Source organism: Boleophthalmus pectinirostris, unplaced genomic scaffold, assembly GCF_026225935.1.
Source record: "Boleophthalmus pectinirostris isolate CB_2022bp ecotype Guang Dong unplaced genomic scaffold, ASM2622593v1 HiC_scaffold_1, whole genome shotgun sequence".
Classification (NCBI taxonomy): Eukaryota; Metazoa; Chordata; class Actinopteri; order Gobiiformes; family Gobiidae; genus Boleophthalmus; species Boleophthalmus pectinirostris.
In genome coordinates, this window is record NW_026570970.1 from 14,964,882 (window position 1) to 14,983,473 (window position 18,592).

Genomic DNA, 18,592 nt, shown 5'->3' on the forward strand with positions numbered 1-18,592 from the left:
TCTCAACTCATCTGACCCAAATTTAGGTCACTCGATTATTGTGGTCTCTCGTGTTTAACTTAAACCGCTTCTACATTGCATCTTTGCTCTTTGAGACCTCTTTCGCAATCTACTCCTGAGTCCAGCTGTTTCAAAAAAGAAAAAGAAAAAAACATTACAAAAAAGTAGCCTGTCTTTGCGCATGCGTGGCTCCAAACTCCGCTCTTGACGCAGGCCGAGCGCACTGATGGGACCTTTCCGATTGAGATGACTATCTACAATTTACTTTGTCTGCAAATTCCCTGAATCCCTAACAATTAAAAGTTGCAGCTAACATTCAGCACGGTGAGTCTACTTTCTGCTAGTCTGCTTTTTATTTTAAAACATGAAAATCTAAAAAAAAAAAAAATGTAGTCCTAATTTAATTTAAACTCTAATAGTGAGTGGGTTGGTACTCTTGTGACTTCAGGTTCAGGTATGTTTCACTTTGCTTTTTACTTTTTCTTTATTTTTACCCGCAGGAGCTATTTTACTCGAGCGTTTTAACATTCAGTCGGTTTCTTTTATTTTTCTTTTCACAAGTCTGAACACTTCATCAATTTCTATAGGTCGTTCAGATCATATTGGCTTGTTTACTGGCAGGCAGAGAAAAGTCCTTGGTTTCATCTTGTCATTTTTGGTACCAGCTTTTAATGCATTTATTCGTCTGGTAAACATGCGTAGGGTTTATAGGTCTGTAGTAACAAACAGCATTTACACTCTTGGTAAACAGATTTTTTGTTCTGTACATCCTCTCACATTTACACGGACGCGCCAAAAAGCCATCTTAAAAAAACAACAACTACACACACACAATGAGAGGGGCGGTGGGGCTACAGCAACATCTTTCTCTGGAAACAACTGGATCGTTCATCGGAATTTTTCCTAGGAAATGAAATGGAGTGGGAAGTAAATTATAAAAAAACCAAAAAAGACAAAGGCTCTCTCAGTCCGACCACAATAAGTCGCACTTAAGGTTCAGAATGGTGAGTAGTCTACTTTTTATTTTTAAAAGATGAAATACTAAAAATGTAATTTAAAGGTGCACTGCCTAACATGTTTACATTCAGCTCTACTTTACATTAATTAAATTACAGGTGGTTTTATTGCTCAAAAATACTTAGAAAAACAGGCATTCTGACTGTGAGTGGGGTCGCCTCTGCACAGATCTGACCTGTAACTTGGTCTGGTTTGGTCTCCATGGAGATAAAAAGGTTTAATGTCATACTGTGAAATATTCCAGACAAAGCAATAACATCTCCATGGAGAAAAGCATTTAATGGACATTTCACCAGAAAAGTTACACAATGCAACTTTAAATGAAAAGGAATACATGTTTGGTTTGACTGCACAGTGTTAGTTAGAAAAATAAATAAATAATGCAGCTTTTGCAGGGCGTGAATGAGTGATTTTTCGTCTCCAATTAGACACAAGTTAATGCATAACAAACAGTGCATTTTTATGGACCCTCCACCAGAAAAGTTTCACAGTGCACATCAAAAGTACATTTTTAAACTTAAATAGTTTTACTCAAATAATTTTTTCATGCCCCTGCATCTGTACTTTTACCTAAGTAACAAAAATGAGTATTTAACCCAGCACTGGTGTCAAGTTTCTCATTGGGAAAAAAGAAAAATCCTTGGCTTCATCTTATAAAAAAAAATTTCAGAATTTTTTGCTAGAGACTTTTCTTGGTAATGTTTGTAGGAGCAAAGACAAGACTTTTTTTTCTATACATCCTCCCACATTTACACTGACATGCCAAAATCTTAGGGATATCGTGATATTGTATTGTCAAAAGTCTCACAATAATATTGTGGGCTGTCACAATATATCGAATTACAAGTTCCTTTGCTTAAATGCATGGATTTATAGTAGCAACAGCTTATGAACATTGGGAATTACATATCCCTTTTTGGTGCAGACACATGAAGAGATATTTTTTTTACTTGAATTTTTGGGATTATGACGGAAATAATTCACACCAAAATCTTGTCAAGGTATTTTAAAAGCAAAAAAGTGTCCTATCTACAATTATATTTGCCTCTTCAAAATATTGCAATAAATATCATACCGTGAGGTGCATATTGTGATAATATCATACTGAGAAAGTTGGATATCATTTCATCCCTACAAAATCTTATTTAAAAAAAAAAGAAATAAAGAAAGTCTTTCTCTGGAAACAGCTGGATCGTTCTGAATGGAATTTATCCAGTGAAATTAGGCAACAGTGGACTGGGAAGTAAATTACAACAGTATGGGTGAAGTGTCGGTAAACCTTATGTAGCGAATAAACAGCTCAAATAATGTTCAGGGCATCTATTAACCCACTTCCATCTTATTTATACGATCTATTTCAAGATAGAGATGCTCGTCTTATCTACAAACCGAGAGGTAATAAAAATATATCACTCTAAATTTAGAACTACTTTAACACCAGTGTGCAGCTCAGTACGTGGAGTTAACCTGTGGAGAGGGTTATAAGAAGAAAAGAAAAAAGAAAAAGAAAGAAAAGTGTGTAGGAGCCTTGTCCAGTTTAAAAATGTATTTAAAAGAGAAATAATGAGAAAATACCTGGAGGAGAGTAGTGATGTCAGGTGGAGGGAGCTGCAGGGTCAGAGAGGGTTATGTGTTTGTTTTGTCTTGTCATGTCATGTATAACACATTAGTCTATTGAATTTTCAAACCATGCATGTGTGTAGTTGTGTCTGTACTGTTATGTAAATTATATGTGCAAGTTTGAAATAAATATTCAAACTAACTAACAAAGAATGTTACACATCACATACCACTCCAACTGAATACACTGCTCTGTACATGATATTATGACAACCAAACATTAAGCGAGGTGTAGCATGGAGTACATAGTGCAGCTGCTGTTTAGGGCAAGTTTTGGCTTCACGTTAAACCCCAAACCGAGTAAGACTCTGGCTGCCACATCAGACACATCAGTTCATAGGTGTGGAGTAACTGTGAAAATGATTGTATAACTGTAATAATTTTATTTTAAGCATTGACATACCAACTTGTCAGTGCCCAAGCATGCCAGATGTTAGAAGCTAAGTAATGTCAGGCCTGGTTAGGGCTTGGATGGGAGACTGATATATAGACCAGGTGCCACAATGGGAAAAGGTCATTGTGTCCTTAGGCAAGACACTTCACCCACCTTGCCTACTATGAACGTGGTGTGTGAGTGATGGAGGAGATTGGCAGCCTCACTAGCATCAGTCTATCCCAGGGCAGCTGTGGCTACAGCAGTAGTTTATTAGCACCAATTACAAAGTGAAGGAATAAAACTTTTTTTTTTTTTTTTTTTTACTATTATTACTATTATTTACTTTATTTGTAATTTTGACAGTTAATTCTATAGTAGTACTCAATGACATCATGTTAAAAAAACTATAAACATTCCTAGGTTCAGTGAAGGCACCTTCTGTGAAGACTCACTTGTCAGATAACTATTTCCTCCAGCATTTCCCAGTCAAACAAAGTGCTTATGTGTGTGCCCTGTGTTTTAGAGGAGTTCGGCCCCTGCCATGGCCCTCACAGGGATGCTCCTTCTGTGTCTGCTCCAGACTGCAGCCTCACAGCTGGTACCTCGAGGTCCCAGACCCATCCCAGGCCGAGGGGACCAGCCTCTTGTCACCCCAGCTCCACAACTACAGCCAACTCTGCCCCCAAGTCCTGAAGGTTGTGAGAGTGAGTGCTGCGTGAAAAATATTACTTTTATTTTACCATCAGTTCTCAAAGTCATTTTAGTACTTGAACTGTTTCTGAACTGGTGTGAATCATATATTCTTACTGTATTTCAAATGCTGTTACTTTTTTATGATGTAATTTTACACTACAAATACTATACGCTAGAAATAAAAATCATCAATAAGTCTTAATGTTATGTATTTGCAAATGTAAATATTAACATAGACTTAGGATTCACACCCTTTGTGTTATCCATAGACAATAACATCCCTTTAGTATGCAGGCCAATTTAATTATGAACTTCTTAGAAAAGTTAATTTGGGTTAGGGTATACTTGAACTCTTGTTGCCAAGTCCTATTATTAATTCAACATCTCGGACTTATTCCACAGGAGAGATCGACTGTCCCATCCAGGTCTACTTCACCATCGACACTTCAGAAACTATTGCGTTACAACAGCCTCCCCCTGGACAACTGTTCGAAAGCGTCCGCGAATTCACCAAGACATTCGCGCAGAAGCTGAATGACGAGAACTACAAGGGTCAGATCAAGATTACTTGGTCTATTGGCGGTTTGCACTACTCCCAAACTCAGGAATTCTTCAGCTCATTGACCAACAAAGCCACCTTTATCAGTCGCCTCAGTGGCATCAAATATCTGGGCAAGGGCACCTACACGGACTGCGCCCTCAAGAACATGACGTACCAGATGACCCACCAGTACCAGGACTCGAAGGCGGTGCGCTTCTCTGTAGTGATCAGCGACGGGCACGTGACTGGGAGTCCCTGTGGTGGCATCAAGATCATGGCAGACAGAGCAAGAGAGGAGGGAATCCAGATCTTTTCCGTGGCGGCTTCCAGGGTCATCGATGAACTGGGCATGAGGGAGATCGCCAGCTCGCCCACCGATGTCTACAGGGACGACTTCCTGGCAGTGGATATAGTGAACGGACGACCCACGATCATGACGAAGACCATTGATCGGATTATCAAAACTATGGTGATGAGAAACACTTATTAGGGGCAGAGGGGTCAATGGAGGAGCAAAGGAGTCTGTTGTCCCAGGGTCTTAGGAGAATACATGCATCCTGAATTTTGGACTTCTGGTCAATGCATACTGGGAAGGATCCTCTGAAAAAGTGAGCACCAAACTGCCATGTTTGATTTCCCAGTGGGATGTGTCTATTGTCAAAGTCGATCTTTTCAAATCTTTTGAACCATATCACTTTTGTTTCTTGTTCTGATATTGTCACATTTTAATGATGGGATTCAGACATCGTAATTGTGTGGTTGTTGGATGTCCTAACAGTGGAAAATGGGCTTTGGAAGTCTGCGAACTCCATAACTGCAAAAGGGAATGAGATCTGTGTGAGTGCAAACCTCTGTTCAAACTGTTTCCCTTCCCAACGGAATTGAAAACTAGTGAAAGGTGAAGGCGATGGGCAGTATTGATCCACAGGAAGGACAAAAAAGGAAACCTTTGGCTGCCTAAGAAATCATCCCAAGTTTGCAGTAAATATTTTGTATGTGGAGCACTATCAATGCCAAATCTCGTTTGTTAAGCGAGAGGCACAACTGGTTTTAAAACAACATCACATCTTGGTCTCTTTGCCGTGGAAGGTGTTTCTTGGTGAACAGCTGGTGCCTTTCGCTTTGGCGTTGACTTTTAAATTTGTAACCAAGATTGAGTGAGGGATTGGAATTTTGCTTTGTTGGTGCTTCACATACAAAATGTTCACTGCAAACTCGGGATGATTTCTTAGGCCGCCAAAGATTTCCTTTTTCGTCCTTCCTGTGTATCAATACTGCCCATCGCCTTCGCCTTTCACTATTTTTCAATTTCATTGGGAAGGGAAACAGTTTGAACAGAGGTTTGCAGTCACATAGATCTGATTTCCCTTTGCATTTATGGAATTCGCAAACTTCTGAAGTCCATTTCTCGAGCTGTTCTCCACTGTTCCAACAACCACACAATTACGATGTCCGAATCCCATAACTAAAATATGACAATATCAGAATCAGAAACAAACGCGGTCTGATTCAAAAGACTTGAAAAAATTGGCTTTGACAATAAACGCATCCCACTGGGAAATCAAACATGGCAGTTTGATGCTCACTTTTTCGGAGGACCCTTTCCAGTATGCTTTGTGGGATGACCGGAAGTACGCAATTCGGGATGCATGTATTTGACCCTCTTTCTGTTAATTTATATTAGAGGGGCAGGAGGTTTCTTGCCCACACATTTCTGTTGATGGGCCTGGTTAGGGCATATGTTCATTTGGGTTGATTGACTCTGTTCTAGTCCAGAATCTTTTCTGGTCTAGTTCTGGGCTTAGTCCAAGTTTAGTCCTAATTTGGATGAGGTTTGTGTGTGAATGCCTCCATAGATTGAAATGTAGGGATTTAGCCATTCTACTTTCTACTTGTGTAGCTTTTCTGCTGGAGCGTCCATGGAGATGTTATTGTTTGATCTGTAGTGTCTCAGGATGCTATGAAGCATATCCATCTTGCTTTTACTCAATGACTTTGGTTGTTACTGACCTAAAAACATGAATTCTTACTGTGTATGGGCTCGCCTCTCCACAGACCTGACATGTAACTTGACCGTGGGGTGTCACCTGCTCTCTCTGTAGAGATAAATAAGTGTAATGCCATACTGTGGGACATTCCATGCAATATCTTGACGGGGAGAAGCTGGTGACGGACCCTCCACCAGAAAAGTTACATCGTGCAGCTTTAAGTGAGATTCTAGACGTAATAAGGATGATGAAAACATGCTGAGATAAATGCAAATAATGATAATAAATAAATGAACTGTATGGAGGTAGTAACGTAAATAATGACGTTAAATATCTCTTCTCTTTCCTTAACAGAAATATCAAGCATATTTACAGGTAAGAACTGAAAATGAAAATTCTGTATATTCAGATAAAATTGTTATTGGTTTTGATTTTGGATTCTTTCTTTTGGTTGTTTTAGTGCTATAAAACTCCATGTTACGAGACACCCGGACCCCCAGGTCTAAAGGGTCACAAAGGCCTAAAGGTACAGTATGACAAAGATCATTCGATTCCTTAAATTTGTTGATAATATAATTTATTTCTCAATGGCTCATTTCTTTGTAATTTTCACAGGGAATTAAAGGAGGTCGGGGTTTTGCTGGACCAAAAGGTGAAAAGGGTAGAGAGGTAGGAAAAACACATAGGACAATGATATACAGTACATTAATCACAGTGCTGCTGATGCTGAGTTCGTGTTTTACAGGGAGATCCTGGTATAGAGGGACCCATAGGGCGCCCTGGACCAAAGGTTTGACTTGAGCTTTAATTTTATTTTTCTTTTTTTTAAACTTTTCTTTATATTTGTTTGATATTAATATCATGTGCTTTCTTGTTTGCACAGGGAGGAATGGGTCCTAAAGGAGACAAAGTAAGACCCATAAAGTTTATTTATTTAACCTTTATTTAAAAGGCCCTTATTACACAGTTTCTTTTTTTTTCTTTTTTTTTTTTAACTTTGTTTTTATTAAGTTTAAGATATCACAGCTTGTACATCATAGTCTATTACAAAGCTGATTACATTAATGTTATGCTGGACAAATGCACAAGTACATTTAGAGACCAAACCGTATAGAAAAAAAACAATAGTAATAACAGAAACAATTATACAACATACACACATACAAATACTACATATACAATAATAATAATAGATAAAAAACAAAAACATACACACGTTCACTAGAATCATTTGGATCATTTCAGAGCATTTTGAGTTTCAGAGATATAGACAGACTCAACAGGGTTACTCAAACATGTGACTGAAACAAAAGAGAACTCCATGTATGTTTTTGAGGAAGTAACAACATTATAACATACCTTAAACCTCACAAGAATTGGTTTTATGCAATGTAGGATCTTTAACCAAGAAAAAATCCAATTGAGATTAAACTTTAAATATAAAAAGAGACTGCAGTTTAACACATAGTTTTAACATATATACACAAACAAACAATAAAATGACATGGATCATAGTTTAGTGCACATTAGTGAGACGTTAGTGAGATTTAAAACCATTAAGTTCTTTTATTTCTCAAAGTTCTTAAAGTTTTTGTAAATCTGTTAAAGCTTTGATTTAATGTCTGACTTGTTTTGTGTTGACAGGGGGACATGGGAGCATTGGGAGCAAAGGTAGGCTTTTATTGTTTTTATTTACACAAACACAAACAATTATAAATGAAGCACTATTTAGATTATACTTTTCTAACTCGTAACCTGCTCCTTCAGGGAACAGGAGGAGATCATGGCAGGAACGGGACTGATGGACAAAAGGTACATGCATGTTGATATCACATTTAAGCATACGTGATGGTTTAGGTGCAGAGATACATAATATTGTTGTGTTTGCAGGGTAAACGTGGCCACATTGGAGCTCCAGGCTGTAAAGGGGATCCAGGAGACAGGGTGAGAGGAGTTTTTCATGAGTGTTGGTTTGAACAAAAGGTTATCTATTTGTAAGCATTCAAAACATCCATCAACTTGCATCAGCCAAAACTGTATAAAAAGTGAACAGAGCCATGGAACAATCCCATTATATACTAGGTCAGTACTTGTATTAATTTGATGAAACTCTGGTTTAAGAATATTTTAAATTTAACCCTAATTCATCCATTCATTCATTTTATTCTATCCGGGGCTGGGTCGCGGGGGCAACAGTCTAAGCAGGGACTCCCAGACTTCCTTTACCCCGGACACTTCCTCCAGCTCCTCCGGGGGGACCCTAGGCCAGCCAAGAGACATAGTCCCTCCAGTGTGTTCTGGGTCTTTCCCAGGGCCTCCTTCCAGTGGGACATGCCCAGAACACCTCCCAAGGGAGTTGCCCAGGAGGTTTCTGGACCAGATGCCTGAGCCACCTCAGCCGACTCCTCTCGACGTGGAGGAGCAGTTACTCTACTCCAAGCTCTTCCGGTGTGACTGAGCTCATCACCCTATCTCTAAAGGAGCACCCAACCACCTCGCAGAGGAAACTCATTCCAGCCTCTTGTTTCCGCGATCCTTTCGGTCATTACCCAAAGCTCATGACCATAGGTGAGAGTAGAAATGTAGATTTACTGGAAAATCGAGAGCTTTGCCTTTCAGCTCAACTCCCTTTTCACCGCAATGGCCCAATACAGTGACAGCATCACTGCAGACCCTAATTCAACTAGTTAGTAGCTTTTTATTATTTTTTATTGTTTCTTAAAGTGACCAAGTGTGTACAAAACTACAAGTATAATTCAGCATGAGCACTGTACATGTTTTCATAATTCTACTTCATGTGTCTGTTTTTGACGAGATAACAACATTCTAACAGAGCATAAAACTCACAAGAATCAATTTTGTGTAAAACGGGACCTTTAAACATTAAATTATGTATTGTGCTGAAGAACTATAGTACATGTAATGCTTAAATGATGTTGCTGTTTGAAGGGGCCAGATGGTTTTTCAGGAGATGTGGGTGACTCAGGACAACCGGGCGACAAAGGTGATAAGGTCTGTATCCAATCTGTCTCATGTTTCCATCTGTATAATAATGTGGAGTCTGATGTAATAGGACCAGAACATTTATTATATTATTTAGATTTTTTTCCCCCCTTTGATTCACCCATTTATGAGAGTTTCACAGTTAACTAAGTCTCAAGATCCATCTATGTAAAATTATTTGTTTTGTCTTTGGAGATCACACTTGAACAGTGGTGGATGACGTACTAAGTTTTGTTACTTAAGCAAAAGCACAGATACAGGGGCAAAAAGTTATGTAAAATTTAAGTAAAAATATTAAAGTACCTGTTTAAAATGTTTTTTAAAAGTATTTTGCAGAGCTTTTAAGAACAATTAAAGCACAAAATGTAGTGATTTTGGTAAAGAATTTAGCTGATTTAAGTGATTCAATTGATTTCTTGATCTTTGTAGCTGTTTTTGTGCATTTCTGTAAACAGTTTGCTCAAAGTTAGGACATTAACTCATATTAAGAAAAAAATAACTCTCAGGCTTTTTAGCAAGTCTCAAACCATTAAGAAAAATACTTTTACTTTTCAGTCCAGATCTAAAATGTACGTAGAAAGCACAGATGCTCTCAAATGTAATGTAGAAGTTAAATGTATCCACTGTAAAATTAAAGTATGGATACCTAAAAACTGTACTTGAATATTGTACTTTTGCTTTTGTACTTTGTTACCTTCCACCACTGAACTTGAATTGCCAACATAATAATTCTTTATAAATATCAAAATGGGCTTTAGGGTGACATTGGATTGCCAGGAAAGGCCGGTCCTCCAGGCTCAGTCGGTGAACCAGGAGCCAAGGTTAGTTTACTTTAAAAATACACAAATACAGACTTAACCCCAAATAAACACAGCCTGCATAAACAAGGTGCATCTCTGTCATAGGGGGAAAGCGGAGATGCTGGCTACCCAGGAGAGCAGGGCCAGAAAGGCTCAAAGGTATTCACAGGACTTACTTTTTACAGTATTCCTAATGTTGTAGATTTACATAAAGCGTTCTCTCACAACAACCATTATCTCACAATTGCCTCTGTGGACAGCAGCATACTACATAGCCCACTGTGTCTCAAAGCTAACAGTTACTTTTATTAAAATCGTTAAATATAAAATCAAACCACCTATTAAAATTCAAATTAATTCAAGTCAAGACTACCCAATTGTTTTTATGTATAAAATACTTGAGCTTGTGTACTTTTTAACTTTTTTGTGTACTTTTTAATATGTTGTTTGTTAAATCCACTTGAAACTCACTGTCCACTGCCTTATGTTTAAATATTTATTAATTTTAGAAAGATAGAAAAAAAGATAGATATACACAGGTCCATCGACAGAAATTTGGGGGTCCAGAGCAAGAAGCTTTACACGGGCCCCCCCTCTAATATAAATTAATAGGAAGAGGGTCCAGTTCTGTAGCCTGATTTATCTTTATACCTCTCAGCATTAGGATTTGTTCGCTCGACAGTAGGCGGGTACTTTTTTTATTCAAACAATTGCTGCTATTTGGTCGTGACGTATGTAATGCTCCAAATCCCGTAGGAAGAAGGGCAATAAAATCTTTTCCCGTGATAAAATTCACCAAACATTCTCTTTCTCCCGGCTTTAAATCCTTGACCTCGGGAATCGTTGCCAACACAGAATGTATGGCTTCGTCTACAACTATCTCGACCGCTTTGTTTACTGTTTACTGTTTGTTTACACAAAAGGGACCCAGACAGATGTTTGAGTTTGACGTCACGGCTTCACAGCTCTTCACTGATTGGCCGGTGCATGGTTTACAACTTCCAAGGTTCTTGCAAACCGTCTAGTGTATTCTGATTCCTGACCTAGTCGCTGGAGAGAAAAGAAATTGAGCGGAGGCACTAGGTGGCGCCAGCGTGGCTAACAATTCTGGGCCCCTAAAACCTGGGGCCCGGGACAACAGACCCCTGTGCCCCTTCATCTACTGCCCTGGATACACAATTGGACAAGAAGCAGTGATTCTAACAGTGTGGTTGCTGGACGCTGTTGTGCACAGAGCCTATTGTTGCAAAAATTAGCATAATTTAATTTTCAATATCATCAGCTCTATTGCTTGCAATTAAATGTATTCCTTTTTGCAGGGGCTTAAGGGGCTACCCGGTCAACGAGGACAACCGGTATTGTTTGTGAATTCTCATGTATTTTCAAATGTAAAATGAGAGTGAGTGATTGACTTCTCTTAATATCTAACAGGGAAGAGCAGGAGATCCTGGTCCAAAGGGTGCTCCAGGACAGGATGGACCAGGTGGAGAAAAGGCGAGTATTAAAATTAACTTGCTTTTCACCCTACATAACACTGTGGGCTGTGGTTAGTCAGAGAGATAAGTCTGTAGTTTGATCATGAAAAATGTGTGGGAGTAATGTGAATTTCAAACTCTCTGGGGAAGGTTCCAGCTCAAAACACTTCCTGTCTGCTGTAATTTGGCTCAGTTTCAAACTAATAGACTTAATGTAATGAGAGTCCCAGGATAATTCTTCACAGATTGGCCGAAACCGTCAGTACTTTTTGCTCACCTCTGTTTGTGCATGGGTTTATTCATGAGCCATTACAAACTTTGATATCTCCATTTGTTTTTAGGGGGAACGAGGACCAACTGGAAGCTCTGGTCGACCTGGGGAAGAGGGGACGAAGGGAGCAAAGGTACTTATACTCTGACATTACTATGAGTCAGCAGCCTGTGCAAAAACAGCTTCACTTCATCCTCCATTTCTCCAGAAACGCCCACCAATTCCCGATTTAGGTCTGAGGGAGAAAAATCTGACTTTCAAGGGAGGCGGTTTTGTTTTTCATTAAAACTGACATCGATGTAGGTTTTAAATGTTTCACAATAAGTACCACAGTTTTAATACAGGATTATTTGCTCTTTAAAGGTGCATTGTGTAACTTTTCTGGTAAAGGGTCTGTCATTTAAGTTTTTTATGCAGAGATTTTATTGCTTTGCCTGAAATGTGGAGACGGGGAGGTAACAGACCCTCCACCAGTGAAGTTACACAGTGCACCTTTAAGAAGCAAAAATTAAATATTATACTATGTCTAGCAGCTGTGATATTTGAATGAATCAAATATGTTAGCAGTGAGTGGTTTTAATAACTTTTCTTTCTAACTGTGTTTATTTCTTTAGGGAGGAATGGGGCTTCCTGGTCCAAGAGGTTCACCAGGAGAAGAGGGGAGTCCAGGATCACCTGTGAGTCTTAAAGAATCAACAGCAAATTACCAATCGAAACGTAAACAAAAGCTCAATCACATAACTGTCATCTGCAGGGCTCTGTGGGAGATTATGGAGAACAGGGGCCTAGTGGACAACCAGGACCTCCAGGACCAATAGTAGGTCCCAGGTTATAATATCATGTATGAAGTTTAAAGTGCCTATGACAGGTTAGACTACGCATTTTACTAAAACACAGTTAAGATTATGATATGAATATGAAACATTTTTGCAAAAAGCATTAATTTTCCCACTTTTTTTAGGTGTAAAAATGTACTTCTTGTAAATATTATTAGGTTATTTTTTTAGACCAAGAGTTTGTTTTCATACCTGACAGTTTGGACTGCTCACTAGTCGTCTTCCTCAGAGTGGTCACATTATGTCCGGTCAGCTGATTTATACACGTCCCCACGTCCCAGTTTGCTCTGTTTGCTAACATCATTGGGACAGAAGAAAACAAACACCGTCACTGGATAAAAAGGCTATTGAAATATGGAAATGTGCCCACGGGACTATAAACTGGGATGAAGGGGCTTTTTTACTCTCACACACACGGGATACTGTCCTGAAGAAGTCAGACTGCAGATGGCCCTGTCGTCCTGCCTCCACCGGTAGGAAGACAGCGCCAAAACCTGTATAAATCAGATGAACAGACACATCACATCAACATCACGTTACAACTCTGAGGAAGACTGCTAGTGAACAGTCAAAACTATCAGGTATGAAAACAAACTCTTGTACTGAAAAAAGAACCTAATAACATAACATATCGGAAGACCATATGAACCTCATTGGTATTTCCTGGTTTGAAATCATGACTTGACGATTAACTGAGTGATGCAAATATAAGAAAACACCTTTATTTTGTTTAAATCAAGTTTAAAGTATCATAAAAAATATGTTTGTTTGAAAATTGTGCTTAACTTGCAGATAGAATTCTCCCTGCATCAACTTTTCTTGGCAAATTGCTTCTTGGCTGGCATAAAACTATAATTTATTTATTTATTTCACCAAATTAAGCAAACATTTGAGAATCATAAAAACCATACACACTTTAAGCATGGGACTAAATGTGCTTTCTATTAAAGGGCGAAAACGGAAGGCAAGGATTCAGCTACACTGGATCAAGGGGACCAACAGTATGCTTTCCATTTTCTAATTTATTTATGAATTTTAAATATAAAACCACACTGAATCTATATTAGTACATGTTATTTTTTTCAGGGAGAGAAAGGTGATAAAGGAAAAAGAGGCCCCAGAGGAGGAAGAGGCCACTGTGGAGACAAAGGAGAGGCTGGAACAAAAGGAGTGCCCGGAGAGCCTGTAAGATAAATTAAACACTTTGAACTGGAATTAGTTTACTGTTCATAGGCTTTGAAAATTTGCTCAGTTAAGAAATTAATTAAAGGGCCCATATTACACTGTTTTCTGACTTTACAATGTTGCTTATTCATCACAAACAGACCTGGAGTTGTGTTTTGTTTCATTCACACATGTTTAACACACAAACCTTGCATATTTAGGCTGAGTTCTTCTCTCAAACTGTCTGTTATACCTTGCGATGTCATACAGGAAGTGCTCCACTATGTTTTAAACCCCATATATCTTGGGATGATATCAGCCCTGGTATTGCCAATCTCTACTGAACAAAAAGTAAAAGTTAGCTGTTAACTTGGAAACTACCACTACATGATATCACAAGGTGGAACAGAGCCTTTTGAATTTGGAGTTATCCTTTATTATTAGTCTGTCTACATCTCTAAATGTGTGAATGAAACAAAACATAACCCTCCGTATGTTTTTGAGGAGGTAACAGGATTATAACATGGCTTAAAGCTCAGAATGTGTGTTATAGAACCTTTAATATCCAATCCAATAAAATAACTGGAGCATTAACCCATATCAGACAACTAGAAGTCCTTTCAAGACATCATTTTTATTTACTTAGTGAGTGTTTTCTCAATATTTAAGGGGGAACCAGGGCCACCAGGTCATCCAGGAGAGAGAGGACCTAGAGGAGAGCCAGGTCCTGATGTAAGCAGCAGCAAATCAATACAAGAGATGTAGAACGTTTTCACACTTTTAATGCCTGATAATACATTTTGCATCTTGTGTTTTTAGGGTGATCCTGGACCAATGGGGGACCCTGGACTGACTGTAAGTACATTTAAAGGGCCCATATTACGCTATTTTAAAAAAAATCTCTGTTATAATGTTATGTCTTCATCAAAAACGTATCTGGAGCTGTGTTTTGTTTCATTCACACCTTTAACACACAAACCCTACATATTTAGGATGAGTTTGTCTCTCTAACAGAAAATGCTCCACCTTGTGATGTCAAGTGGTCATACAAGAGGTGCTCTACTGTGTTCTTAAACTCCATACACCTTCATTTGGATGAAATAAAGGTAAAAGGTGCTGTTGAAAACTTGAAAACCACAGCTTCATGGCATCTCAATGTAGGACAGAGCATTTTGAGGTTTGCAGATGTGGACAAACTAATAATAAAGGATGACTCAAACATGTGTGAATGAAACAAAACACAACTCCAGGTATGTTTTTGAGGAGGTACCAGCAGTTAACATGGCTTAAAGCTCACAAGAGTCAATTTTGCGTAATATAGGAGGACCTTTAAAAATTGATATTAGTTCTGCACTATAAAAAGTAAAAATACACTGTTGTGAATACAGGAGTGTGACGTTATGACATATATCAGAGAGACTTGTGGTTGTTGTGGTATGTGGTTTTATATTTCAATTAATTCTAATAAATTAAATACCTGTGTTTTAAGAGGATGTCCTTGTTAATTGTCAGATTGTGAAAAGCATTGCGGAGCCCTGGACATCGTGTTTGTGATTGACAGTTCAGAAAGTGTAGGGCTGTCCAACTTCACTCTAGAGAAGAACTTTGTAATCAACACCATAAACAGACTGGGATCTATGGCCAGTGACCCCACTTCACCCACAGGTAGGACGTTTTCAGTAACTGCATTTTTCAGTGGACCACCCATTTCCCTTTTGAACGAGTATCTTTTATTGTTTTAGGTACAAGAGTTGGAGTTGTACAGTACAGTCATAATGGTACCTTTGAAGCCGTCCGCCTCGACGATCCAAACATAGACTCCATATCAGCTTTCAAAATGGCTGTGAAGAGACTGGAGTGGATTGCTGGAGGGACATTCACCCCCTCAGCTTTGAAATTTGCCTATGATACCCTGATTCGCAACAGCAAGAGGGCACGCTCCAAAGTGTCCATGGTGGTGATCACAGACGGAAGATTTGATCCACGTGACGATGAAGATCTGCTCACATATATTTGCAGCGATGCTCAGGTGGAAGTAAATGCGATTGGGGTGGGGGACATGTTTGGCAAGATGCAGCAGAATGAGACGCTCTTGTCTATAGCGTGTAATAACAACAAGAGAGTCACTGAGATGAGGCGTTATGCAGATCTCATGGCAGAGGACTTCATTGACAAAGTAGAGACTTGGATTTGTCCAGGTAAGTAAAGTGTAGACCTCAAAGTCCTTTAATACATACGGTGGTGTATTGCTATCACTCCCCAAAAAATATTTCGGCTCAGTATCACGTAATTACGTGAAAAGTTTCACGTTATAACGTGATATTTTTCACGTTATAACGTGAAATTATCACGTTATTTCATGATATGAAATTTTCACGTTATTTCGTGATGTGGTTGTTAGGTTTATCTAAACATTATAAACAAGAAGAAAGACAAGAGATTAATTCAGTTTTACTCATGAGGAGAACGGGCAGAGAGTGGGCATCAAAACCAACAGTCTCCACACGTTCTGATGACTCAAGGCCGCTCTCCTCCTTTTATTTCATTAGGAGGCCCTAGTTACAGAATGATAATTCTCAAGGGGAAGGGGAAACCAGCAAAGACATAATAAGAAACTGATGCAGCTAAGCATAGTATAAACACATAAAACATGATTAACAATCAGGAGGTGCCTTAGGTCAGACACCATCATAACTCTTGCATGTGTGACAGTGGGAGTTGGCTTCATGTGAGGAATCATCTCGAGGTTCACAAGAGCGATAGGACACTGCACACAGTTGTCAAACACAGAGAGGTTATTCAACAAGTGACAAGTGATTGGTACATTATAAATCAAAGAATTGTAGTACATAAATGGTTAACTCATAGACCTAGAATATCACACAAGTATTTAGCAAATATGGGATAATAGAATTATTCTGACATTTCCCTCCTGTTTATCATATATTTGCTAAAGAAGAATCAATTCATAACTACTTCTTTCGATTTTCAGTTATGATTTCATAGTCGAGCAATTTTTACACTCGGAGGTAATGTTATTTTAGTCGTGTATTTCTGCGTCATGATTAAATAGAAGTGAGAGAGCCAAGGAGGAGGAGTCCCCAATGTATGAATCATCACCAGCCAACAAATGTGCTTGCACTGCCTTATCGTCAGGATATGGGGCAATTGCAGTGGTGATTAGTCTATTAAGTCATTCTCGGATGCAGGGAATACAACAACATCCACACAACGTCAATAAACCGGCGAAAATGGCTACAGAGATCAGCGCAGAGGACACAATGGACTTGTATTTTCCAAATACGTCCATCCAGTCATCCCACATGACGTTAACGTGAAATTATCACGTTATAATGTGAAAATACCACATCACGAAATAACGTGATAATTTCATATCATGTAATAACGTGATAATTTCGTATCACGTTATAACGTGATAATTTCACGTTATAACGTGAAAATACCACATCACGAAATAACGTGAAAATTTCATATCATGAAATAACGTGATAATTTCACGTTATAACGTGAAAAATATCACGTTATAACGTGAAACTTTTCACGTAATTACGTGATACTGAGCCGAAATATTTTTTGGGGAGCGATAGCAATACACCACCGTAAATACAAGTATGTAGTTCTAAATTTTTAATTCATTCTTATTTTCCATACAGAGCCTTTTACTGTGTGCCCAGACCTTCCCTGTAAACAAGGCAAGTACAAGTGCCTGTACATATAAATAATAGTGGGAATAGCGAATAAGAATAGGGAATAAATTGTGTAAAATCTATATTTTTTTAAAAATATAAAACTCTATAAGCAAACAGAAGTTGTTTAATATAAGCAGTAGTTTAAGTAGAGCTGCAACTAACAACTTTATCAATTATGAATTATGAAACAAATTTCAAAATAAATCTGATCCAAATGTAGTCAGTGTGAAACTGCTTGAAGTAAAAACATGACATTTGCTGAGCACTGTTTAGTCTGTTTCTGAGTCTATTATTTGATGACTCAATTCATTGACAATTAGTTTAAGAGTGAATTGGAGGTTATTAATCTCAAATGGTTGTTTTAGTCCTAATTACAGGTGTCAAAGACGTGTCCATGTTAATGTGTTGTTTTGGTTTCAGAGCCTGATGTGGCCCCATGTGTGAACCGCCCTGTAGATCTGGTGTTTCTGGTGGATGGGTCTGAAAGGCTGGGGGATGAAAACTTCCTTCGTTTGGGTGAACTGGTGCGGAGAGTCGCAGACAGTGTGGGTCTGGCACGGAGTAAAACAGACCGTACGAGGGCGCGTGTGGCTCTGGTGCAGTTTGGCAGAGAGAGCGAGCACACCATCGCTTTTCCTCTCACTCATGACCCTGCCGTGATCTCTGAGGGCCTGGAACGTCTACGATATCTGGACTCTTCCTCTGATATAGGCTCAGCCATCTCCTATACCATAGACAATATACTCCAACAGGGAGAGGTAAGGCGCTATGCAGAAATCTCTTTTGTTTTCATCACGGATGGAGTTACAGCCAGTGAAAGTTTGGAGGAGGCCGTCAGTGCCATGCGCAGGGCACATGTGGTCTCCACGGTAATTGCAACAGGAAGTGATGTCGACCAGGCGGTCTTGCGTAAGCTGGTCATGGGAGACCAAGATGCCATCTTTCAAGGAAAAGATTTTTCAAGTCTCCTGCAGTCCTCATTGTTTAACAAATTCATTACATGGGTTTGTTAGAGAAAAAGTCAACTGCAAATAATTGGTGCTGTTGCTAATATGTTATCATTATGCTATGTTATGCACTGTATGATTTGCACTTGAG

At 38.8% G+C, this 18,592-nt stretch overlaps 1 protein-coding gene across 3 annotated transcripts; it reads left to right on the plus strand.

Moving 5' to 3' along the window:
• The first annotated feature begins 208 nt into the window (after positions 1–208).
• LOC110166521 (collagen alpha-2(VI) chain-like) lies at positions 209–18,507 on the plus strand. 3 transcript variants are annotated; one of them, XM_020931767.2, is made up of 28 exons: positions 209–324; positions 3,537–3,717; positions 4,109–4,716; positions 6,590–6,610; positions 6,696–6,761; positions 6,851–6,904; positions 6,981–7,025; positions 7,119–7,145; positions 7,880–7,906; positions 8,003–8,047; positions 8,126–8,179; positions 9,185–9,247; positions 9,997–10,059; positions 10,144–10,197; positions 11,358–11,393; positions 11,470–11,532; positions 11,855–11,917; positions 12,399–12,461; positions 12,539–12,601; positions 13,571–13,621; positions 13,707–13,805; positions 14,454–14,516; positions 14,604–14,639; positions 15,173–15,218; positions 15,297–15,449; positions 15,527–15,982; positions 17,459–17,497; positions 17,915–18,507. In XM_020931767.2, exons 2-28 carry the CDS (start codon positions 3,555–3,557, stop codon positions 18,505–18,507), a joined length of 3,114 nt encoding a protein of 1,037 aa, XP_020787426.2. In that variant the 5' UTR covers positions 209–324; positions 3,537–3,554. The 3 variants fall into 3 exon arrangements, with proteins under 3 accessions (XP_020787426.2, XP_055007315.1, XP_055007323.1); XM_055151340.1 differs by lacking the exon at positions 209–324 and adding an exon at positions 944–1,004; XM_055151348.1 differs by lacking the exon at positions 209–324 and adding an exon at positions 944–1,004 and having other exon boundaries at positions 3,537–3,708.
• The last annotated feature ends 85 nt before the right edge of the window (positions 18,508–18,592 follow it).